The following is a 25,004-nucleotide window of genomic DNA, read 5'->3' as shown; positions in this document are numbered from 1 at the left end:
ATATTTTGCAAATAAACCCATAATTTCAACTTTTTTTTATTTTATGCCAAATTTCACAAATCGACCCCAAACTTTTCCATTTTTATATTTCCCTAAGGATTTTGCTACTAAATCCTCAAAATTTAGGATTTTATGCTTCCCTCGCTTCTATTACAAATAAACTCAAACCTTCTGTACATTTTTTTTTTTTGGCTCTACATTAATTGCAGACAACCCTGAATGGAAAAGTTGGAAAATTACTTACAATCAAAATGACAATGGCACTTTTTTTTCACTAAAAACAACAAATAATATATGTCTTTGCCGAGAGAAGAAGAGAGTGCACAACAATGAAGGCTTGATATCACTAAATATTTTCTTTGATAAGATCAATTAATGGTCTTGATCTTAATTTTTTTTTATCTCAAGCAAGCTCTAATGATGATATTGTACCACTCGGAAAAACACTTACAAAGGTTCGAATACGTGGGATCAAAACAGGGAATAGCTTCTACTTGATAAAATAGGGATAGTGGAACATAGGCATGCAAACAGAAAGATGTACATGTGCAGTCATACATGTATATTTTCCTACATGATGAGTTAATGGCCACTAAAGTAAGCGTGTAGATCTCTTTATAATGAAATCACCATACACAAAAACCATGCATATATTTTAATATGATAAAATTATCATGCATGAAGTACGTGCATGCGTTTTTTCCTTAAAATCATCATGGGCTTTCACATATATAAGCATTCTCATATAGCTTTTCTATTAAATAATACATAAGATTTTTTTCTTCCGAGTTGTCAATGCCGTCTCTTATCATCCCAATGAATTTTTCTCCGATCTCGTTGAGCTTTTCGAACCCGGATGTACAGTATGAGAATAGTATAAAAATCCCGGATAAACAGTGTATGAACAGTAGTGTTGGGGGAGAGATTTGAACCCATGACCTCCCCCTTACACTTTGATGTCATACCATTGGGCTATCCAATGGTTGACTCGTCTTTGTTTTTTTCCTCCTTTTTTTATCTATCTTGATTTTTTTCGATCGTCACTCGGTCGAAATCCGTGATTTTTTTATTATATTTTATTATAAATATATATTTTTTTGAATTTTGAATTTTTTTATCATATTATCATTATCTTTTTTTTCATGAGTTTTGTGGATTTCATATATATTTGATTTTTTTTATCATCTCTTCTTGAATATATTTTTTAATTTTTTGAGCATCCGGAATTTTAATTTTTTATCCGAATCATTATTTTTTTATTATTTTTTTCTCCTCATTTTTTTAAATTTATTTACTTACTATTTTTTTATTTTAATAAATCCGATTTTTTTTACTCCTGGATTTATATATTTTAAAAAAAAAACAAATCCTTTTTTTAACCAACTTTGATAAGGACATTTATCCGAATTTAAAATTGGGAGATTATCTTTTTTTTCCTTGAGGGATTTATCATTTTTTTTTTCATTTTTTTTATTAAAAACGATTATTTATCTCTTTCTTTTATTCACATCATATTGAAATAAAATCATATTTGGATTAGAATTAGGATCAAACACTCCCAACTCAATGGAACTCCCAACTCAATGGTTGTATTTATTTGAAAATAACCACCACCTCTCATATTTAGGTGATGATGAAGAGTTATTATGCCAAAAGTTCTATTGTCTGGTTGTTTTGCTATGCAAGTCTTGGTTTATGAGTTCTCATTGTTCAGATTCAAAACACGATAAATGTAGTGGTGTCAAGAGTCTCCGCTAATGGGTATGTGCTTACAACCCGAATCCCTCGGCTAATTGAAGGTTCATGAGCGGACTTTCAATTTGCTTTGTGCACATACCCCTAACTGCACATGGGTTTCTTTCTTTTTACCAAAATAATAATAATAATAATAAAATGAAGATTTATTGTTTTTTTTTTTAGGGAAAGGAGCTCATGGAGCTATTTTATTGATATAAAAGAAAGAAATATAAGAAAGTTTAAGGTACAGACCAAAGCTAAAGAGACAACAAAACAAAAACAAAAGAAAACACAAACAAAAACAAGAGAAACAAAACAGAAAAAAAAAAAAGCTACAAACTAACTCCAGATCGGATAAACTGCTTCATAAGCCAAAAAAAAACAAAAGCTACAAACTAACTCTAGATCGGATAAACTACTTCATAAGACAAAAAAAAACAAAGCAACAAACTAACTCCAACTCCAGATCGGATAAACTGTTTCATAAGCCAAAAAAAACAAAGCTACAAACTAACTCCAGATCGGATAAACTGCTTCATAAGCCAAAAAAACAAAGCTACAAACTAACTCCAACTCCAGATCGGATAAACTACTTCATAAGACAAAAAGCTACAAACTAACTTCAGATCAGACAAACTGCTTCATAAGCCAAAAAACAAAACTACAAACTAACTTCAGATCGAATAAACTGTTTCATAAGCCAATGAGGAAGATCCTTGCCCTGATGGAATAAAGTAAGAACATGAGAATTAACTCCATAAAGGGCAAGGCTATTGGCAATAGCCACCCAAACTTTAGGAATAATGCATATCTGCGGATGAATTGTTGTTTTCAATAAATGAATCACACCATGTTAGTGCAATCATTAGTAAAATTCCCAAAAATTTTTGGTTGAAGCAAACTTAAATATTTAAATAAAAAGTACGATCTAAAAGTATCTAGAAAACGACATATAAATTTCGCCATAAAATATAATATGCAGGGATTATCAATTTTTACATTCTATTTTTTGTGAATACAATGAAAATTTTTAATAAGTATGCATGCAAATGAAAATATAGAGATAAATATATAAATGTTTGCAAAAATAAAAAAAATAAAAAATGTTAAAATAAAAAATAGTAATTTTTTAAAATAAAAATGTTAAAATAAAAATAAGTATAAAAAATAAATGTGATTTATTTATTTTATTATAAAAAAGACGTTACTTATCTATAGTCACATTTAAAACACGGAGAAGATAACACAATGCAAGAAAAAACACAAACAAACAGAATCAATGATGAGATAAAACCATGTAATCGGCCCAAATATAAAAAAAAAAAATACTGAAATAGAAGTGAAATATTAATGGACATAAGGCCAAATAAAATTAAAGAGATTATTTGGAACAAGATTCATATATTTCAAATATTTACTAATAAATTAGTATATAAAATATATTAAATTATTATTAAAATAAATTTAATAATTTGGATATATTTTTTAAAATAGTATTTTGTAAAATAGTTAAAATTTAAATAGTATAACCGAAAAAAAAAAAAAAGAGGATGAACATGGCGAGGCGGTTTGTTGCAATTAAATGCAATAAACTATGAAGAAAAAAACAAATGCATAAAGGTTAGTTGAAATAAAATTTTATTATTTATTATTTTTCAAAAAAAAATTTGAAAACAATGGGTGGAAACGAAAACCGGTATAAACTAGAACCATTCACACATACAACGTTTCTAGATTACGTGGCAAAAATTAAGTGGCTGTCTACATACCCACCCTGTTTAATTCTTGACAGCAAACTCATTATTAAATTGACCAACTTTAGATTAGGTGGGGCTCACCTATGGTTCCTATGTCGGATGTACACGTGGCGTGGTTCTATTCGGTTGAAGAGGAATGATGATGTACGGTCTCTTACAGCTAATCAGGATTAGAGTTTTCCATTTTTGGCTTCTATTCGGCATTTCACCACCTCTTTATACAAACAGAGGAGGATCAGCAACACAGGGAGGTTGTTCTTATTGATGGTGGTGCACACCTTGAAGGTTATCTCTCAAGGTTTGCAATGGCTGAGAGAAGAATTCCATGTTTCTTCAAGGTTTTCCTTCCCAATTTCAGTGCCAAACACTTGGTATAATGTTTCTGTTCTGATTCCCCTTCACTTCATTTTGTGGGTTGTGTTCTTTCTTCAGTTCATTCTGATTTTTTTGGTATGAGTTTTGAATTGTTTGAAGTTTGAAATCAAGTCATGAGGAGTTGTCAAAGTTGAATCTTTGATGTTATGTTTGTTTGTTTGTTCAAGGTTTGTGTGAGTGTTTGTTGTGACCAAGTGTTCTGTTCATGGGATTTTTTTTTCTTTGGTTTTTGTTTCTGATCTGAATTTCAAGTTATATGAAGCTCTTTGCTTGTGTATGCTTCAAAAATGGTGGATTTAGTTGTCATGCTTCCTGTTCTATGAGTTTTCATTGTGTTTGTTCTTTTAAAACCAACTGCTCTGTTCATGGTTTTAAGATTTCAGTGTTTTTGTTTTAGTGGTTTTGGTCTTTTGATATGAGTTTCAAGTTATCTGAGATGAAATTGATGCATAGTCTTGTTGTTCTATGAATTTTGACTGTTTTTTTTTTGTTTAAATATAACCTACTGCTCTATTCACGGTTGCAAGGTTTTGATGTTTTTATTCCAGTGGTTTTGGTCTTTTGATATTAAGTTTCAAGTTATCTTCTGTTCATTGATTAAAGTGTTTTGCATTTTTTTGTTCAATTGATTTTTGATCTTTTTATAAGTTCCAAGTTCTCTGAAATTCAAGTTATGCATTCCTTGCAAAACTGAATTTAATAGTCTTGCTTTCTTTTCTCTGCCTGTAATAATCAACTGTTCTGTTCATGGGTTAATGATGTCCAGTGTTGTAGTTTTGTGATTTTAATCTTTTGACATGAATTCCAATTTATCTGAAATCAAAATCATGTATAGCTTTCTTAATTGAATCTTCATGTCGTGCTTTCTCTTTACTGGTTAAAGAACTTGTATTTTTGCTCAAGTCATGCATATGCCATGCTTTTACTGTGTTTTTTTGTGTAAAACTTTGTAACAAGAGCTCTGTGTGGCCTTGATTTATTATTCGGCATTCAATGATCTTATGAACTTGCATTGTATTCATATAACCAATTTTTAAGTTGACTCACTCGTTTATATCTATAAGTAGCAAGAATTTCATTCATCGGTTTTCATGTTCGGTATGTCTATAAATGCACTGCAGGACATTCCTCCGAAGTTCACTCAAAACATAAGAGGTGAATTGCCTCAACAATTACAATTGATCGGTCCGAGCTCTAACAAGTGGAATGCCGAGTTGAGAATGAGAGGTGATAAAATGTCAATTGTGAGAGGTTGGGAGGAGTTTGTCGATGATCACTCCATAATGATTGGGGATTTCATGGTTTTTCGATACGAGGATTTGAATTTATATGTGCAAATATTTGATCAAACTGCTTGCTTGAAGGAAGAAGCTTTTACTGCCAAGCCGAGGAATGCCAGGACAAAGCGAGTATCACCAAAGGAAAACTTAGGTAGTGATCAATTGATTGTTCTGGTTCAAGTTAAACCATGGTTTGGAAATGATTTATCTTTTCTAGTTTCTTGAAACATTATTCAATTTATCTTTGATTATGACTTTTCTAAGTTCAAGTATCAAAGAATTTCTGGTATGTTGATCATCGTTATTTTTTTCTTTCGTGCTTAATTTTTTCATTTGGATGATGTTTTGTAGCTGAAAAAGGTTATCGAGTGAGAAAAACTTTTGTCACAGATGATAGTGAGTGCTCTCTGCCTAATATTCTTCAGAAAAGAGGAAGAATGATCAAGAAATTGAACATTGAACTCTCGAAAACTCCTCACATTATGGTCGATACCAACGACAGTCCACCAGAGAATGCACAAGTAAATCCTCTGGAGGATGTACAAGTAAAGGTTGATTACATTTCATCAGAGAGTTTACAAGATAAGGTTGCTGATGTTCTGTCAGAGAATGCACATGTTGATTACAGTTCGTCGGATAATTTACAAGATAAGGTTGCTGACATTCCATCAGAGAATGCACAAGTACAAGTTGATTCCATTTCATCGGAGAATTTACAAGATAAGATTGTTGATGGTCCATCAAAGAATGTAAAAGTAAAGGTTGTCAGGAAAAGAGCACGGAAGAAGAAGGCGCAAGAGAATGATAGCTCGTATAATCCTAATATAACAAGCAATACTGAAAAGAGCGATGGTGAGTATAAGCCACCAGCAAAAGTACCCAAAAAGATTACTGGGAAGAAAAGAAAGGCCAAGAAACAGCCGGAGAATGTTCGGTGTACTGAACCTGTTGCTCAGCATGAAAATGGTGAGTTTCATGAATTTCTTAGTAAAATCTTGATTGGCTTTCTTGAACTTGATATTTTAACTTTTTGGTTGAGTGATACATATGATGTAGATATCTTTTAAATTTAAACTCAGCCATCTTTGTAATGTATCATGCAGCTGCAACCGGAGAAAGTTATACAGCGCCTTTAAAATCTCAAAGGCGGCCTGTCACAAAGCAGGAATTGACTAGAGTTCTTGAAAAGGCAGAGGCATATCAGCCTCTGAATCCTTTTACTGTGGTCATTATGCGAGACTCTTATGTCTATCACCATTTCCAGTTGGTAATGCCTCATTAACCCTTGACCAAGCGATTTGTACCTTCTTGTGTTAATACCTATACTATTCCTTTCTTTTCCCGATACTTTCTTGTATGCGCTCTACATTGTGTTATTGAATATTTTTGCTCTATGATCACTTAATTTACTCTACTCATATCATGTATACTTACATGGAAACTTGTTAAGTTTAGAAAGTGGGTGGCTCAAATGCAATTGTTTCGGTTCTTTTCATGGCTTGGTCCCAAAAATTTTGCAAATATGCTAAGTGTTGATGGGCTTGGTTTGATGGATAAACACAATCCTTTATAAAAGTACTCTTTTCTCACTCTCTCTTATGAAAGGATACAACTTCTGTTTTATCTTATTCAAAATTTAATAGCCACTGTTTTTAACATAACTACTTGTTCTCTTTTCTCACTCTCACTTATGAAGAATATATTTTCTTTTTGTGCATTTGAAGTTTAATATCCCTGATTGTTAGTGGTTTTTCTTGTTATGAACCTGGATTTCCAAAAGAATAAACAAAAAAATCTCTTCAAGAATAAATTCTCAGCATAAATACAATGATTTACATCCAAGCATGTGGTACTTCATGTTTGACATATCAGTGACACTTTCCTTCATAGATACTGAATTCATTGTGTACTGATTGTATGCAAATCTGCTCTTATAGAAACTCATTCAAATCCCTTTATATATAAGAAAATGCGAATCAATTTAGCAAGGTGATAACAAGCAATGTCTAATATGGTTTAATTGTTAAAATAACAATTTCTTCTGCTCTAATATACAAGAACTTTGTGCTTTTTTCAGTATATGAAATTGCTTTAATTTGCATGAACCATACACTTAAGTCAATATCTTAAATTGCATTACTGCTGTAAACTTTTTTGTGCATGTACAGTATTCATCCTTTGTTTCCACATGTTGCTTTAGCACAACAAAGTCGACAGCTTTAGTAAGTTTGTATGCTCAATTTGCTTGCTTTGTTCTTCAACCATATAATAATCATTGTGGAGTTTGAAATTCATACCAAGTTAAACAAGCAAACTAGAGAGGGAGCCATGTTCTTCGGGCACTTACTCTAGAATTTTCATTACTGTATTAATTGAAAATTTGGTTTTCTTAATGTTAGACAATAGCTCTGTCATGACTTCCAATTTTCTTGAGTGACTTTTTCTGAATTCTTTGATTGCAGAACCTTCCGTTTAGTTTTGCGAAGGAGTATCTCCCAAAGGTCAACACAAAAATGACTCTTTGGGGTCCAAATGGGAGGTCATGGACAGTGGCATACCTTTTCTATCGACGCCGAGCTGGAATAAGGAGCGGGTGGAGCCGGTTCTCATACGATAACAATCTGGAAACTGGTGATGTTTGCGTCTTTGAGCTCATCAAACCAGATGAAATGCGTGTGCGCATCTTCAGGGTGCTGGATGAAATCACACCACTGGTTAGGTTCAACCCTCGGTCTCCCTGATGAGATGCCATCTCTTCTTGTTCGCCTCCATATACTGAAAGAAATTCTCTTTTACTTGTTCGTCTTTGAGCTCATTAAGCCGGATGCATTTTGTTTGTCAGTGTTTTAATTAGTAACAATTATGTGATTCATGGTTGTTGCAATTCTTGTTGTTGTCATCAGTAACTAATTTCAGGTTGAATTTCATGTTTCTATGCTGTGATCAGTTAAAATCAAATGATTTACTTTGAATTTGAGATGCAAACATTTATTTACAGCATTCCTGTGCTTCTCATAAACAAAATTTCCTATTGTTGACTGTAACATTTCATTAAAAATAGATCTCATTTGAATCTGTTGCATTTCATGTGTTTGTGTTTTTTTTAGTCAGTTAACTCTATATCTCACATTTCATTGAAATATAAAATCACATTTAGTACATAGATGAAAGTAAAACAAAGTTAATAATGGTTAAATCTCATCATTGAAACTATTGCATTTCATATCGATAACAATTATATGATTTCTGCATTCAATCATAAACCAATAAAGTGATTGCTTCATGATCATTCCATTTATCTGCCAATGCAAACCAAAAACTTAGAAAAACTCACAATCAACGATTCCTGTCCCCATCACTGCATTTCGGTTTCGATAACTGTAGTTTCAAAAATACATGATTCATGAAGCATACAACATTTCAATTAGCTCTTTTTTATTAGATCAAACTTTAATATTACAAATTGTTTATGATCAAATGAAAGGGAATGGTAATCAGAGTTCGACAATCATGAACTAGATAATAATCTACTGAAGAGAGTATTTAAATTACAGATCGCCTCAGTAATCTAGCTTTTCGTCCTCTCCGGATACAATTCAGAGCCAATCCTGCACATTTACATTGAGAAGAAAAAATCAGACAACTAAAAAAAATATTCAAGACTAATTCAAATTAAAAATTGGATGCGTACTTATTTTCTTGAGATCAGCTATCTTTATGTCATTTCTTTCATTTGATCAATGGTGTTATTTCTTCAACTACCCTGAAAATATGCACCCGCATCTCGTTGCTCTTAATTAGCTCGAAGATGCAGACGTCATTCCTTTCAAGGTTGTTTACAAGAGAAAACCTGTACCAACCAGCGGTGAAACTTGTACGTTTGCTATGGCATTTACACAGAACTTCCCATCGTATTCCGTTTGGATCCCAAAGGGTAATTTCCATTGGCACCTTCACAAGATGCTTCCTCGCAAAAGCATTTGGGATGTGCTGCATACCAAGCATATATATATGTATATAATTTCTCAGCAAACTAAATTTTGGATAATTAAACAACCAAGACAGAGTAGGAAAGCAAAACCATGGCATTCAACAAAAATTAACAGTTCTGAATGTTAGAATCCAAGCATGCGTTAACAGGTAAGTTCATTGTTATGCATCCTAAATCAAACTATATAACATATGGACCCAAATTAGCAAAAAGAATTCTGAACATTTTCATGACTGAATTTGATCTTCGATAAGTTATTATTGACACATGATGTTTATACTTTGGAAGGTAAATATAGAAATTTGATAAACAAATTCCCTCTTATGTGTAGCTTTTCTATGTACCAGGAACTTCCATAAGAACTTAGGATGTAATAGTATTCCAAGTATTGGAATGAGAATTTACCAACATGAAACCTCTGTATACGTAGGCCTTCTGCATAACAATTGTTACAAAAGGATATTTCGACTTGAATGACTTTGCCATCCGAACAGGGCGGGCGATTTCTTCTTTTGTAACAGGTCGCCTGTGCGATTCTACATACCCACATTTTGGAATGTGCATATCTGCAAGAAGCATAACATTAGATCAACAACTAACAACAACAATAGCCTTAATCTGATTGAGTTTGGAATGTGAAATACCATTAATGTTATAATTCAGTGATTGGGATTGTTGCAGCTTGTGTCTAGCACCACTTCGAGATTTTGTCCGTTTTGTAGGAGGTTCAGGGGTTTTGTTTTCTTCTTTTATTTCATTGATCAACTTGTCAGGTATTGCCGAATCTAAAACAACAGTTTAGTGTCAATAACATCACATACTCCAAAATCAAATATACTTCAAATGGGAGAATTTACCGGGTATCTTAGGTTGATCATTTGAAGAAACTCCGGGATGCTTGGATGTGGTTTCAGAAACCAGTTCATCAGTATAAGAATTACAACATAGACATGTTACACTCTTCTTCCTCTCTCTCGCACTGAACCTCAAAGGAAGCGCTGGGGTTTTACTAGGAAGCATTGGGGTTTTACTAGCTGTTTTCGCCCGAAAAATACCTCGATCAATCTCTAATAACACCACATACTTCAAAATCAAATACAATTTAATCAAACTGCTTGTAAAATTCACTGTCAGTCTATTATAGCATTATGTACTTCAAAAACAAGTAAAATTTAATCGAACAGCCAGTAAAATTCGTCTATGAGTTACTTATAGCATTTCCAAAGTCAAATATAATTTACTTGAACTGCTGGTAAAATTTGTTTCAGTTTCTTATAGCATTATATACTTTAAAATCAAGCATAATTCAACCAAACAGCCAGTAAAAAACTGCAACATCAAATCTAATTTAATCAAATTTCCAATAGAAATTCTTATATATATATATATATATATATTAAGTGGACAAGCAACTCACCTCAACCAATGTTGTGAGAAGAGTTGATCCCTCAACCTCTCACTTGGCAAGGGAAAGAATTACCATCCTTTTAATGTGATGGTGGTCAGTAGAATTTGTCTGTCAGTTTCTTATAACATCATATACTTCAGAATGAAATATAATTAAATCAAACTAACCTTCACTCTCTTGCTTGTCATTTGAAGAAGCTTTGATCTGATTCAACTTGGTTCTATCACCACCATGATCATCATCTATCCTTCTATTCCTTGTATTTTCATTCTCAATGACAACAGAGATATCATCAACCTGAGGAGAAGAAACAAATTGTCTCTGGCAAGCAGTCTTTTCATACACAAGCACGGTGAAACACGAGCTCCCTTCGTATCCGAAGAGCAAGAAATCACCCAAAACAATAGAATGATCAGCAACAAACTCCTTCCATCCCTTTTCAAATGCCATCTCTTTGCCATCCTCAACCAATTCAACATTCCATGTCTTCCCTGTTGGCCCCTTTAAATGCACCATCCCTTTCGTTTCATGCCGCAGATGTCGAACAAATTTTGGCGGAATCAACTGGATCACCAACACTTGTAACTTAATTTATACTAGTTTTAATCATGAAATTAATGTTTCTTTATTATTTAAAGAACAACAAATTCTAGTACGAATAACAAAAAATGTTTCTCCATTGAAATTGCACGTCAATTCAATAAAAACTTCATCTTGATCTGGGTTTTCAGTATTGAAACAACACAGTAATCATTTCATTCATCAAAATCATTCCAACAAGAAATAGTTCTGATAAAAATACAACACAACAAGAACAATTAAATCAATAAAAAGGAGAAACAAATAGAAAGGCAAATCAGAAGTCAAGAATTCAGTGAGGCAGGAGAACAAGATACCAGGCGATTGGCTGCGAGGTTGGGGAGGTAAATTTTGAAGAAGGAGGGAATGCTCGCGTCCATAGATGAGATCTATGTCCTCAAAATCTCTTTTTGGAAACCCTAGCAAAGATCAAAAGGGAAGGTTTTGGGAGAAGAAGAGCAACACGGGAATTCAATTCTATGTGCTGCGTTCTCCTGAATTTATACAGGAAGAGGTGGTAACTTGCGTTTTTGCCCCTTAAAAATATTTTATTTTCTAATTAGTCCTTCATAAATTATTTTTAAAACATGGCATGCTTTGTTCAAAGAATCAAAGTAAATTTTGGAAAATATTGTTTAGATTTTGTTGTATATTGTTCAGAAATATATTGTTATTTGAAAAGAACTAAACTTTTTGTGTTTTTGGTGGTGTTGTAGACTTGTAGTGCCAGTCTTGATTAGTTTTAAACTCATGGCCTTGAAACATTAAAAACAAAACAAGCACAATTCCTGGAATTGAAACTGAAACTAATAAGACAACTTCATGCAAATCAATGTACTAAATCTGAAGAGAAAAAGAAATCCCTGAAGCTACAAAACCCTGTTGAAAATTACAATAAAATAAATAAATAAATAAATAAATTCACGTTGGTTTTAAGTATTGCAAAGGAATATAGAGATTTGTGCATGCAGTATAGGAATATAAAGATGATTGCAGAGTTTTGTATCACAAATGCATAATGAAGTTAGTGATAAATAATACACAATCTGAGAAGATAGAATCCTTGGTTTACATTCAGTTATTGTGAGAAATTTACTGTTGTTTCATTGAGTTATTACCAATATATAAAAAATTCTTCTGTATATATATATATTCTATGGAATAGAAATCATTGCTGTATAAATCTTCTTGGTGTCTTAGTGTCAATCTTTGCTAGTCAATTTTGTTATATTAAAAATAAATAAATATAAAACAGACTAAAAAAATATTTTTGTGCACCAAAATCACTTGGTTCAAATGATTGGACTCACGAGTGATGTAGCTCACACACTCACCTCATAGATGTAAGGGCTTGTCGCTGTTTTCAAATAAAATTTTTTTTGTACTTCAGAGACTAAAATAGCATAACAAATAAATGAGTAGACTAAAATTTTCCCTAGTGGGGATAAAAAAAAAAAATTTGGTATATTTTTGGATCAATTATAACTTTAAATCTAATCGGATGCATCATATTCAATCTGAATCCGAATAGGATCCGAAATCCAAGTGTAGGTAAGAAAGGATCCGAATCCGATTAATGAAAGGTTGGGGTTTCGATCTTTCTTTATATATCGAGTTCTTTTTCTTTCTCATCGTTTCCTTGTGAATCTTTCTTTCTAACGATGGGCAGAAAAACCACCGCCTCTGAAGATCGCGCCGCCGCGAAAGGGTCGAAGACGGCCGCCGGAAGTGCCACCTCCGGCGCTAAAAAGGAGAAGATGTCCGTCTCCGCCATGCTCGCCAGCATGGATCGTCCCAAACCCTCTTCTTCCACCGCCGCCGCCGCCGCGCCGAAGAAATCCAAGCCAAAGCCTGTTTCCACCTACACCGATGGCATCGATCTCCCCCCTTCCGATTCCGATTCCGATGCCGATGATGGACTTCCGGCGCCGCCTCCTCCAAAATCCCGCGGCGGAGCTTCGTCCGATCTCTCCAACGCTGCCGCGGTGGTCTCTGGTAAGGACGTGAAGAAACTCGAGAAGAAGGAGGTGATGGCGGCCCATGCCCGCGAGGTCGCTCGGCAGGAGGCTCTCCGTGATGATCGTGACGCGTTCACCGTCGTCCTTGGTACCCGCGTCTCGTCTGAAGATGATTCGGCCACGGCCGCTGATGATAACGTGAAGGACATCGTCGTGGAGAACTTCTCCGTGTCGGCCCGCGGGAAGGAGCTTCTCAAGAACACGTCGGTGAAGATCTCGCATGGCCGCCGGTACGGTCTCGTCGGTCCCAACGGGATGGGGAAGTCCACGCTCCTGAAACTCCTCGCGTGGCGCAAGATCCCGGTGCCGCGCAACATCGACGTGCTTCTCGTTGAGCAAGAGATCATCGGTGATGATCGCTCCGCGCTCACCGCCGTTGTCTCCGCCGATGAGGAGCTCGTCCATCTCCGTAAAGAAGCCGAGGAGCTATCCAACAAGCCAGAGGGGGACGATGATGGCGCCGATGATGATGATGGGGAGAAGCTCAAGGAAATCTATGAGAAGCTGCAACTGATGGGCTCCGACGCTGCGGAGGCACGGGCGTCAAAGATCCTCGCTGGATTAGGGTTTACAAAGGAGATGCAAGGCCGCCCGACGAAGTCCTTTAGTGGTGGATGGCGGATGAGGATCTCGCTGGCGCGGGCGCTGTTCATCCAGCCAACGCTTCTCCTCCTCGACGAGCCCACCAACCACCTTGATCTCCGCGCCGTGCTTTGGCTGGAGCAGTACCTCACAAGATGGAAGAAAACCCTCATCGTCGTTTCACACGATCGTGACTTCCTGAACACTGTGTGCGAGGAGATCATTCATCTTCATGACCTCAAGCTCCATGTCTACAGAGGAAACTTCGACGATTTCGAGAGGGGATATGAACAGAAGCGCACAGAGATGAATAAGAAGTTTGAGGTTTATGATAAGCAGTTGAAGGCAGCGAGGAGAACTGGTAGCAAAGCTCAGCAGGATAAAGTCAAGGATCGTGCCAAGTTCACGGCTGCTAAGGAAGCGGCCAAGGGGAAGGGCAAGGGGAAAGGGAAGGCCGCCGACGATGATGATGATCAACGACCTGAGGCACCGAAGAAATGGAGGGATTATAGTGTGGAGTTTCACTTCCCGGAACCTACTGAGCTCACTCCACCTCTCCTTCAGCTCATTGATGCAAGCTTCAGCTATCCTGGCAGGGAGGATTTCAAGTTATCTGATCTCAATCTCGGCATTGATATGGGAACTAGGGTAGCCATTGTAGGGCCTAATGGTGCTGGGAAGTCCACATTGCTCAACCTTATTGCCGGTGATCTTTCTCCGATTGAGGGTGAGGTGCGACGGAGCCAGAAACTTCGAATTGGGAGATACTCCCAGCATTTCGTCGATCTTTTGACAATGGATGAGACCCCTGTTGAGTACCTTCTCCGTCTTCATCCGAATCAGGTTGGGATGAGCAAGCAAGAAGCAGTGCGAGCAAAGCTTGGCAAGTTTGGGCTCCCTAGCCATAATCACCTCACACCAATTGTCAAGCTTTCCGGAGGGCAGAAAGCTCGTGTTGTTTTCACTTCTATATCGATGTCCAACCCTCATATTCTACTTCTAGATGAGCCTACGAATCACTTGGATATGCAGAGCATTGATGCATTGGCTGATGCACTTGATGAATTCACCGGCGGTGTTGTCTTGGTTAGTCATGACTCTCGGTTGATTTCACGTGTATGTGAATATGAAGAGAATAGCGAGATATGGGAAGTGGATGCGGGTACTGTGAGGAAGTTCCCAGGGAGCTTTGAAGAATACAAGGATGAACTTCTGGACATTATCAAGGCAGAGGTGGATGATTGATTCAACAATAACATCCAAACAAGGTACCTGTTTGCATATGCAATGCAATTAGTTATTTCCCTCTATCAAGAAGATATGATCATATTACCTTTTATTGCTCTTGATGTTTACTTAATGATGTTATTGGTTTTATCTTTTATATACACACTGAATGAGATAAAATCGACTTATGTATCGAATTATGGACATGTACTGAGTGGTTTTGATCTAAAATTTGTTGTAGCTCATGAGACTAATGTGCTCCTCTTTTTTACTAAGGACTGTTTTTTTGGAAGAATTGGTCTTGTGGCAGGGTTTGTTGTTTGAGTTTGTTGAACTGTAAACAATGTTGTGTGATGTTCTACTTTTACTATACTATTGACCTGTACGTTGGTTGTTATTTGTAAATCTACCAGTATTTATCAGATGCAAGTCCTAAAACTCTTTCACAGTTTTGGTAGGGATTCAGAAGGTTGTTTGAGTATCATGTGGAATAATTTCCTTGACAGGGTTTTGTATAATTGTGTTCATGCCATGGTATTCATGTGTTTTTTTTAGCCTGGTGTTGTGGAATTATCTCTCACATTGGGTCTTTCATGCGTCAATGCTAAAGTTAGTGCCCAAAAAAAAAAATAAAAAATGCTAAAGTTAGTGGCATAGCAGTATAGGTTTCATGTTAATATATAGTCACTATAAGGTCTTGGATTTGTGCCAGTGTAATACCATCCATACAAATTACACCTATAACTTTGAGATTCTGTCTTATTAAAAAAATAATGGTTATTATTTATTTGGAAAGTTTAGTTTTATACAAATAGCGTTATGTTTTTTTTGAATATATTATGTTAAATCAGTTTCTTCTACAGAAGTTTTCTGTTTTGAGCCACAGTAGTGCTAGTGCAGCATGTCCAATTATCTTTCATCAGCTATGTTTGGTTGAGAATCTTGGGATAAGGACTATTTTCCCAATCAAACATATTAGTATAAGACAATTTAATAAACAAATATTTTTTAAATAAATATATTTAATAATTTATTTTAAAAGATTTTTTTTATTATTAATATTAATTAAATCAAATTTTAGTCAGTTAAAATGAAATGAAAATATTTGAAAAAACTTTTTTAAGCCTGCCTCCTTATTCCCCAATTAAATAGCTATTTAAGAAGGTGGTGGTGTTTTTCTTAGTGCCAATGTATTATTCTCTCTCATTGTTAGGTCTTGTGACTCATAAATTAGTCCTCTGCCCAGTATTTTGGGTACTATTGTGTTTTATTTGACCTTGAAAGTGTTGTGGTTAATATGAGACCATGGCAAAAGATTCTCTATTAACTTTCAAGATAATGTCTGTTCTAATTTGTGTTTTAGAAACGAAATTTATACAAACATTTATTTAATAATAATTTATGCTGATTGTCTTGCCTAGCTTAAAAAAATTGCATGTATGGTATAAATTGTCAAAAAAAATCAAACAAAATTTTCCTGCGATCAAGGTTTAAGTAGAACAATAGCCCAGTTAATATCTATTATTTCTAGACAAATTTGGTAAAATTATAAATTAGAAACCAAAATGAATATAATAATAACGTCATTGCAGGAATTTCAATTGTGTGTCTCTGTGGATTTTGTGCTTCATTAAGCTACTCCAATGTTTTAACACCCTCTGAGAAGCTTGCTTAGAATATATGCACCAAATCATAAGCAAATGTCCAGAACAGCACAAAGGACTGCCCAAAAGAAAAAATGATCAAAAAGAAAATTTAAGTTAGAGCAAGGATAGGTTCGAAATTCTGAGCATAAATCGCAAAAAATATCTAAATCAATGACAAAAACCAAGTAAGATCGATATTGGCAATTGAAGATCAAATATTTAAGTGAGAAACAAGAAAAATTCAATGTCAAAGGAGCTACTGAGTTCCTGTCATAACCATTATATACCAATACTATTAATGCCGTAATTCATAATGTTTCTGAGACAAAAAGCAAATTGAAGATCAAATATTCAAGTGGGAAACAGTAAACTTCAATGTCAGAGAAGTTACGGAATTCCTTTGATATGTACCAATATTACCAATGCCCTAATTCATAATATTTCTGAGACAAAAATATTGCAGGCACTAAACAATTTATCCTTTCAACAATTCAACAAGATATGCATAAGAATCTAGCATCTACGAATCAAACTTTTCTATTCTAAGCAACAGGTGCTAAAATTCTTCTAAACTGTACTGATCTAAATTGAACTAACAGAAGTCACAGAACCAAATTGAATTGGCTCAGCTGGTTTTTTTTTTCTTCAGTTTAAACTAATTAAGAAGCATCCCAATTAATAAATAGCTTCTCTATTTGGAGAGGTTCTTCAAAAAAAAAATAAAAATTCCCAACAATATCAAAAGATTCTAAACAAATAATTTCATGCTTTTCATACAACCATTAAAATTTAAAGAATGCTTAACAATTTCGTTTTGCAAACATACATGAACTATATTTAGCAAGCAAGTAACAATATCCTTTGCATAAGACAAAAAATGAGCACAACTTTTTTTTTCCTCTAGTGTAAACTTATAATTGTTTTGCATAGAACTAACTTCCACTAAGTTATGTTTCATCATGGAGAGATATAGAGAACAAAAGAATTTGATCATACTTTTCCTTCCCAATCAACCAATGAGAAGGAAACAACTTACTTTCTTTAATTTGTCCTCTATTTGCCACCAATGCAACCACATCCTAAAGCAGGAGACTCTTAACCAATATAGTTACAATTCAAAAGTTGTTCTTTCATTCATTTATTCCTCTTATTTTCCTCATTTAACCTAGCATAAAAAATTCAACTTTCTACTTCCATTATCTTCTTTCTCCTCCACTCCTCCCAACCTAAACAAGTTTTCACTTTCCTTTCTTTAAATTTCCTATTTGCCCCCAATCCAAACACATCCAAAAGCATGGAATTCTCAACCAATGCAATTACTGTTCAATATTCTTTTGATCAGAAAATAGTAATCCATATGCTTATCCCTCTTCTTTACTTCATTCAATCAAAACACAAAGAAGACAACTTTCACTTTCTTCTCCACTTGCTCCTCTGTTTTCCCTAAACCTAAACACATCCTAAAAACAAGATTCTTAACCAAGAAATTTTTCTAATTGTTCCACATACTAATCCATCTTATTTTCTTCATTCATCCATACACTTCCTTTCTTCAATCTCACATCTATTTGCTCCCTATCCAAACAAATCCTAAAGCAGTAGATTCTTAAGTAAAACAACTACAATTCAATATTCTTTTCATTAAAAAAAAAAAAAGAATTTTTTCCCCAATCTAAACAATGAGTTCTCAGCCAACAAAATTACAATTCATTATAATATTCATCAATTAATGATTTGCTAAAAACAAGATGATCTACATACCAAGAGTCCACCCAGAAACCCATCAGCAACAATCCTGCTCCAAGAATCAAAGTACGCACAAGGAGAGAACTTCGCCTTGGCCGCAAACCCTAGAGACGCTAGGGCCATTACCACAAAGTAGAACACAAAACCCATCAGACCTGTAAACCCGAAGATCCCAGAAACCACACCACCAACAATGGATAAAAAGGTCCGGCTACAAAGAAAAACAATAGAAAAACCATCAAAATTCACAGATCAAAGAAACCAAGCATCAATTACATCGAAAGAAACCAAACAATGGCGAGATGGACCTGTAGTAGATTGACCTCATGTTGCTCTGGAGGTTCTCGGCGTTGAAGGTCTGAAGATCATCGCTCTGCTTCTTCTCTGAAGATCTCGGATCATCGCGCACCGCCATGGCTTCTCTCTCTCTCTCGATCTCGAGCTTCTGAGAAGACGAGGTTCTTATTGGATCCTTATAAGATCCGAATTGTTGAATCCGAGAGAGTTAGCGGATCCTTCTAAGATCCGCATCCGGTGGAAATTTTCTTATATACCCCTCTAAGATTGCTTTTATTTTGTCCTTCAACTTCTTGCAATTTGAAACTCTTGTTAGGTTTTTTGGTTAAATTGCTGACACTTAACTTCTGTAGTAGGCCTTGTGCACCAAATAATATCGAGAATAAAAATATTTTTTATTTTATTAAAAAGAAAATAAATAAATAAATTTGCTCTTTTTTTAAAAAAAAAATTCGGTCAATTCTAGAAGTATAAGAAGTAAAGATTTTGTCATTGCTCATACTTATATCAAAATGATAATTTGATATATTGATTTAATTGATAAGATTGAAATTTCTAATAATAAAGAAGAGTTTATACATCGATTTTAGGTTAAAAAAATACAAATTTTAAATACAAATTTTAATTTATTTTAAAAAAAATTGTTTTATCATAATATATAATTTAGGGAAAATTACTGTTCACCCCTCGTAATTTTCAAAACTTCCCAAAAACCCCCTCCAACTTTTGCACACCCCGGACAGCCCTCCGTTATATTTTACATTCCTTTTTAACCCCCGCACGGTAAGTTGAAGTGGGTCCACGATATGAAATTCCTTTTTGCCCTTGCAAAGGTGGGAAAAAAATAGGCGCCCAATCATAACTTTCTTTATGCATAGTTTTTTTCAATTTTTTGCCTCCTGCTTGCTTTTTCTCAAAACAAAGTTTAGAAGGCTCATATCTTGTTCTTCTTGTTCTTGTTCTTGTTCTTCTTCTTCTTTTTCTTTCTTCTCATTTGGTGTATCAATTTTTAGCTCTTCAGATTAAATTATGGAGAGTTTTTGTGCTATTGCTTAGATACTACGGGGAGGGATGAGTGCTAATGTTCACTGCACGACTTCTTGGGGAATCGATGTTAGGTGAAATATGTGAGCGATGGGGTCTCGATATTTCCCGTGTCGAGGGTGAAGTTTATCACACTCGATGGACATAAAATGGTATGTCTCATATAAAAGCGAGGTTGACTTCCAGTAGCATGTGTCACGTGCACTCCATCTTCAAATGTTCATTGTTGATCTTGTTGTTGGGGACGGATGATGTGGCATCGTATCCTCATCGAAAAGCGAGTTCTTCTCGTTGTAAGTTTCTTCTCGCTTTATGTTTATATAGTTGTAGAAGTTAATTATTGTTTATTATCCCTCGTCATCTGTTTACATTTATCAAGTTTCCATTTAAACACTATTGTCTCCGATTAACTTATTAACTTATTATTTAACTTTTTTTGTTTTAACGTTTAAGATTTATGTTTATCGTTTAAATATTTTTGTGTCTCTGTTTAAATATTGATCGTGTTCGTTTAAACTAAAAGTGTTGGCGGGGAATTCGAATCTGCAACGCTTCGTTCCACATCATGGCGAGCCCCGAGGGTGTGGCGTGCCTTCCTTCCTCATCCGATCAAGTCGAAGTGTTGTCGTTGGATATTGGACAATGTTTTGAAGGCGTTGAACATTTCGAGACGCACTTACGAATTTTTGCGATCAAAAGGAATTTTGACTTCAAATTCTGAAGAGCGAGAAACACGGGTGATCGTGGAGCGAAGCTTCGACTTCAAAAAAATGGCGTATAAGGAAGCTATATTCCCCATACCGGACAATGACAGTCGATGGATGAAAAATCACGAACTACGTTTGCGACCTTTGTGACGAGAAGGCAACTCGGGTGTCCTAGGCGAAAGAGGATCGAGTCGTGGCGTCCGAGGTCCGCAAGTTGCGTTGTAGCCATTGCACGCGTTTGGTCACAATCGCAGATCGTGGAATGAATCTGTTGCCGACTAGGCATTGTGTATATACTTCTTATTATTATTGTAATAAGGATATTTTAAACAGAAAATATTAAGTATATTTTTGTTGTAATTACATTGATATTATTAAATAATAAGGATATTTTTAAAGCAGAAAATATTAAATTTAAAGCAGAGAAACCTAAACTTAAAGCAGAGAAAAGCGAAAGTTAAAGGGCAAAAGTTATCATTATACTGATTAAAAATGAATGTTGATATTAGCCGATAATGAAAATGAAAATGAAACAGAACCCTACCCGATAATGTACCTCGCTGACTACAATATCATCCAACAAGAACGGAACCTCAAAAGCGAAAGCAGAATGAATTTAATTGAATTTAGATACATGTACATTTACATTGACAAAAATTTGTCATGTTCTTCGAAAAATGAATCAATTTAAAAGCTGGTTTACATTTGAAACTATTACACCTATACTGATGACTATGACCCCGCTTACGTACACTCCCCTCGGGTTCGTTTTTACAGATGAAAAGCGGAGTTTAAACAATTACATTGATATTTACACAATGAACTATATACTTAAACACCGAAAGTGTATGTTAAACAATGAATCTGGATTATTAAAGAAAGAATCGTGTATACAAATATAAAAAAAGAATGACTAAGAACCCGCTTGCAAGACTCCCTCCGGGTCGTGATGCAGCGCCCTCCCCTCCCTAAGTATGCGGGAAACATACCTTAATCGCAGATAAGGGACGTCGGTCTGCATGTACCCGTAGCTTCTCACCGTGAGTAGCGCTTGATAAACCGCATGACATAGACAGCTGCGATCGACACTTCCTTTTTTTACGTCGTGGGGCTTCGATTGTCGTGAACAAGCGGGTACTTTGCGATCGCCGACTCGCCCTAACTCCATGTCGATCTGGGAGGTCGAATAGGTTCACTGTCGAGATATACAAGTTCATATTAGAATGTCGATTATTTACCGAACACTATTACACAAACACAAATTATTAAAGCACTTACCATTTCTAGCGCGTTTTTATCGTATTCTTCGCTTTGGCATGAAGAATAATGCACGTATTCTTGTTTTTTTCATTGTCGAGGACGACTGACATGGAAGTGCCCACTCATAATTATCGGGAGGATGACGATGTCCACTTCATGCAAGTTCGCGCGGCATCTCCAATCATAGCCATCGTGGATTCATGTGCGTCGTCGCCTCGCTTTGACATGAACAAGGCCGATGGCGCGTGTGATGGAGCGCGCCTCTTATAACGATATGGCACTACGCTCATCGTCTTTTGCAAGATACATACGAATGCGTCCATCACATCGTCTGTGACCATCTCCTTCCCCTCGAGCAGGTCGAATAGATTGGCCCGTGTGGTCTGACGAGTCGTTTCTTCCACACGACGGTCTCTGTGGTTGAGCGGAACAAAGACATGTAAACAATGTTGTAAGTATAAAAATTAAAGCGTTAAAGTATAAACTTTAAATTCTATATTGAATGTTTAAAGCGGTAGCGGTAATATTTAAAAGGGTATCACTTATAAGTTAAATGTTATCCAGTAAATTTTTAAAGCGTTAACGCTCCTACTTAAAGCAGTAACTAAAAAGCAGTTTTAAACAATATCATAAAAAAACTTCAAACTTACTTGTCCATAGAGGCGGTTGAGGAAGATCCTTATCAACTCCTGCTCGTACTTATTGAGGCGCGATTGGCCAACGTATTTTTTTTCTTCGGAATGAAGACTTTCCGAAGTTCTTCTACTTTTTTATTGGCTTCCTTTAATGGGGGCACGACGACGAGCATCAGCGGGAGACACTTCCTTACATGCTTCTTGTTCTTGTGGGATTGTATGCGCCTCGATGCGGCAGCGGTCGACCGTTGGTTCCACCGTGAATTCCGCTCGTTGAGGATAGACTCAGCGACCTTCTCAACCGTGAGTTCCAGCGGCGAGCATCGATGGGAGACACAGCGTTGTCCGGTTGTTCTTCTTCATGTATTGTGTCCATCTTTGATGCCGCATCTGTCAGCGCCGGTTCCACCGTATGCATGATGTCGTCAACAACAGAGTCGACGATCTTTTCCACCACGGCAAACTCAGCGCCATCTTCAATCTCCTCCACCGTGATGGGCATGTCATCAACGTTAACAACATCAGCCGCCGATGGTGCTGCTGCCGATGGTGCTGCTATTATTTCATCGTCAGTCGGCACGGGTGGAGACGGAGGCATTATTGTTTTCCTCTTTTTTGCAAGCTTCTTCGAATGAGGCCGTCTTTGAAGGGCCACCCCGATGATGTCCTCGTCGTCGAACTCCGACGGCGTATCCGTCCCGGGTGCTTCATTTGTTTGAAGGGAAGGCGCAGTCGATTGTGACTGTGACCGGCCTTCCAATGCCTCCACCCGAGCGACAGTCGAGGGAACTCGGTCATCAAAATCGGCAAGCTGCATGAGAGTTGCGATGACATCCTCGCCCTAGTCTGGGCGTGAGGCCGCCACGTTCGAGGGCTGACACGGTCGGGGAAGCCACGGTCGGGCGGGGTGGGGTAGGGGCTTCTCGGCCTCGACGAATGCGTTTTGGCTCGAAGCGGGAGAGCGGCGTCCCAGTAGCGCAGGAAGAGGTTGCCCTCTCATCTTGCCTTTGAGCAAGCGGTTCCGGAGCAATAGCATCCGACCGACGGTTGGCCCGAACAAATACTTCTTCATCGACGATTCGCGGAACCATCTCGAGAAACTAGCATGTGAAAAAGCAAACAATCTTAGCGAAATTATTTAGTTTAAACAATTAAAACTATATTTACACATGTAACTTTCGTATATTTAAAGCGTTATAACCTATTGTGTTAAAGCGATGAAACAAACAAATTAAACATTAAACTAAAAAGTTTAAAGCGGTAGTTGAACAAAGTTAAAGCGGTAAGTTATAATGTTAAAGCGATAGATGAATAAAGTTAAAGCGGTAAATGATATGGTTAAAGCGTTAACGTCTACGAGTTAAACAAAAATATTTTTTTGAATTATTACCTCTTTTCCTTCGAGAGATGACAAACTCGTCTCTATCGTCGCTTGCTTCGGTAAAGTATTTTTCACCGTAGCAGCGATCCTTGGGATCTTCGCAGAAAGCGGACTTTCTTTCCGGTTCCGGTCACTCAGTAAAACCGGATGTTAAGCGCTCACTGCAGACCCTTAACATACCCGGTGTTGGTCTTCTTCCCCGCGCATCTAGATTGCACTCGGGTAGCGGCTCGTGGTATGTCCTCCATAAGCCACTTGTGCGTCGTTTGCGCCACGTGCGTAGCGCCCCATTCCGGTAGATCATCGACATAATCAGCGATCCGATTAGGGAACCGAGCGGGAGGTATTTGGGAAGAGGATTGTACCGGGGAGATGACACCATCGATGGTTTGGCAAAATTCTCCTCTTCTCCCTCTCGTCCAACGAGTTCTTTGAAGAGTGCTCCGATGGAGTCTCTGCTGCTCTCGTACGTCTTCTATAAATACCTCTCTTGAAAGTCGACCGTGTTTTCTTCTTCGAAACACGATCGCCTCCCCATCGCAACGCGAGCGAGAACGATTGCCACATCTTCGAGGGCTCGAAAGTCGACATGCTTTCCCGATCCTCGAATTTATTAGTGCGGTTATCGTATCTACGCAGAGAGAGTCGAGAAGGGCCCGCTCTTGGTATACTGACTTCCAACTCGATGAAATCTCGTGAGCGGTGTCCCTTCGGATGATCTCCCGATGTCGAGGGATCATGTGAACTTTCAATTCGACCCACGGTCTCCACTCTAGGGTGTCAAGTAGCATCGCCCGTTAACTAGATTGACCGCCCGTAATCACAAGCCTGCGACAATAGCAGACACATTGTTAAGCGGAAATGTAATTTGTTAAGCGGTAAACACTCGGTTCTTAAACATCGATATCATTTTTTTAAGCGATGGCGTATACTATTAAAGCGAGATACAAATAATTAAAGCGGAGACGAACTAACTTAAAGCGGTAAAAGCTCATTGTTTTAAAGCGGAGACCTCATTTTTTTACAATCGCAACCATATCAGCTGAAAGGGTAAAGCGTAGATTATAAACATTACACAAAAGCACAACAATCGGAAAAACCATTTTCGATCGTATACTGCAGCGAAAATGTAAAACAAAAACAAAAAAACCCTAGCCGAGACATCTCCCTGCGGACTAACAAAAACCCCACTGATTAATCCCCACGAAAGCTTGATGTCTTCCAACAAAAACAAAAATCACAAACCAAAAAACCGAAAAAAATGTCTCTTCAGTAATGAATAGTTAACAAAAAACCATAATGAATACCTTAGACGCAAAGTGACGAAATGCTCG

General features: G+C 36.5%; 4 protein-coding genes across 4 annotated transcripts; 2 read left to right on the top strand and 2 right to left on the bottom strand.

Moving 5' to 3' along the window:
* Positions 1 to 3,734: 3,734 nt before the first annotated feature.
* LOC120280810 (B3 domain-containing protein Os11g0197600-like) lies at positions 3,735 to 8,085 on the top strand. The gene is made up of 5 exons (XM_039287760.1): positions 3,735 to 3,865; positions 4,991 to 5,300; positions 5,501 to 6,115; positions 6,253 to 6,416; positions 7,612 to 8,085. The coding sequence occupies exons 1-5, from the start codon at positions 3,800 to 3,802 to the stop codon at positions 7,888 to 7,890; spliced, it is 1,434 nt and encodes a 477-aa protein (XP_039143694.1). The 5' UTR covers positions 3,735 to 3,799; the 3' UTR covers positions 7,891 to 8,085.
* Positions 8,086 to 8,596: 511 nt separating this feature from the next.
* On the bottom strand, positions 8,597 to 11,581 carry LOC120280859 (B3 domain-containing protein Os11g0197600-like). The gene is made up of 7 exons (XM_039287817.1): positions 11,445 to 11,581; positions 10,716 to 11,112; positions 9,998 to 10,207; positions 9,785 to 9,925; positions 9,546 to 9,706; positions 8,841 to 9,139; positions 8,597 to 8,757 (listed from the first exon to the last, which is right to left on the bottom strand). Exons 1-6 carry the CDS (start codon positions 11,505 to 11,507, stop codon positions 8,879 to 8,881), a joined length of 1,233 nt encoding a protein of 410 aa, XP_039143751.1. The 5' UTR covers positions 11,508 to 11,581; the 3' UTR covers positions 8,597 to 8,757; positions 8,841 to 8,878.
* Positions 11,582 to 12,751: 1,170 nt separating this feature from the next.
* Positions 12,752 to 15,249, top strand: LOC120280538 (ABC transporter F family member 4). The gene has a single exon (XM_039287396.1). The coding sequence runs from the start codon at positions 12,789 to 12,791 to the stop codon at positions 14,970 to 14,972; it is 2,184 nt and encodes a 727-aa protein (XP_039143330.1). The 5' UTR covers positions 12,752 to 12,788; the 3' UTR covers positions 14,973 to 15,249.
* A 1,150-nt stretch (positions 15,250 to 16,399) lies between these two features.
* LOC120280243 (ER membrane protein complex subunit 6-like) lies at positions 16,400 to 18,811 on the bottom strand. Its single transcript, XM_039287017.1, has 3 exons — positions 18,655 to 18,811; positions 18,362 to 18,557; positions 16,400 to 16,676 (listed from the first exon to the last, which is right to left on the bottom strand). Exons 1-3 carry the CDS (start codon positions 18,759 to 18,761, stop codon positions 16,626 to 16,628), a joined length of 354 nt encoding a protein of 117 aa, XP_039142951.1. The 5' UTR covers positions 18,762 to 18,811; the 3' UTR covers positions 16,400 to 16,625.
* Between the last annotated feature and the right edge of the window lie 6,193 nt (positions 18,812 to 25,004).

The sequence above is a fragment of the Dioscorea cayenensis genome, chromosome 17, assembly GCF_009730915.1.
Source record: "Dioscorea cayenensis subsp. rotundata cultivar TDr96_F1 chromosome 17, TDr96_F1_v2_PseudoChromosome.rev07_lg8_w22 25.fasta, whole genome shotgun sequence".
Taxonomy (NCBI): domain Eukaryota; kingdom Viridiplantae; phylum Streptophyta; class Magnoliopsida; order Dioscoreales; family Dioscoreaceae; genus Dioscorea; species Dioscorea cayenensis.
The sequence above is the reverse complement of the archived record's forward strand: the minus strand, read 5'-3'. Positions and strand labels throughout refer to the sequence as shown.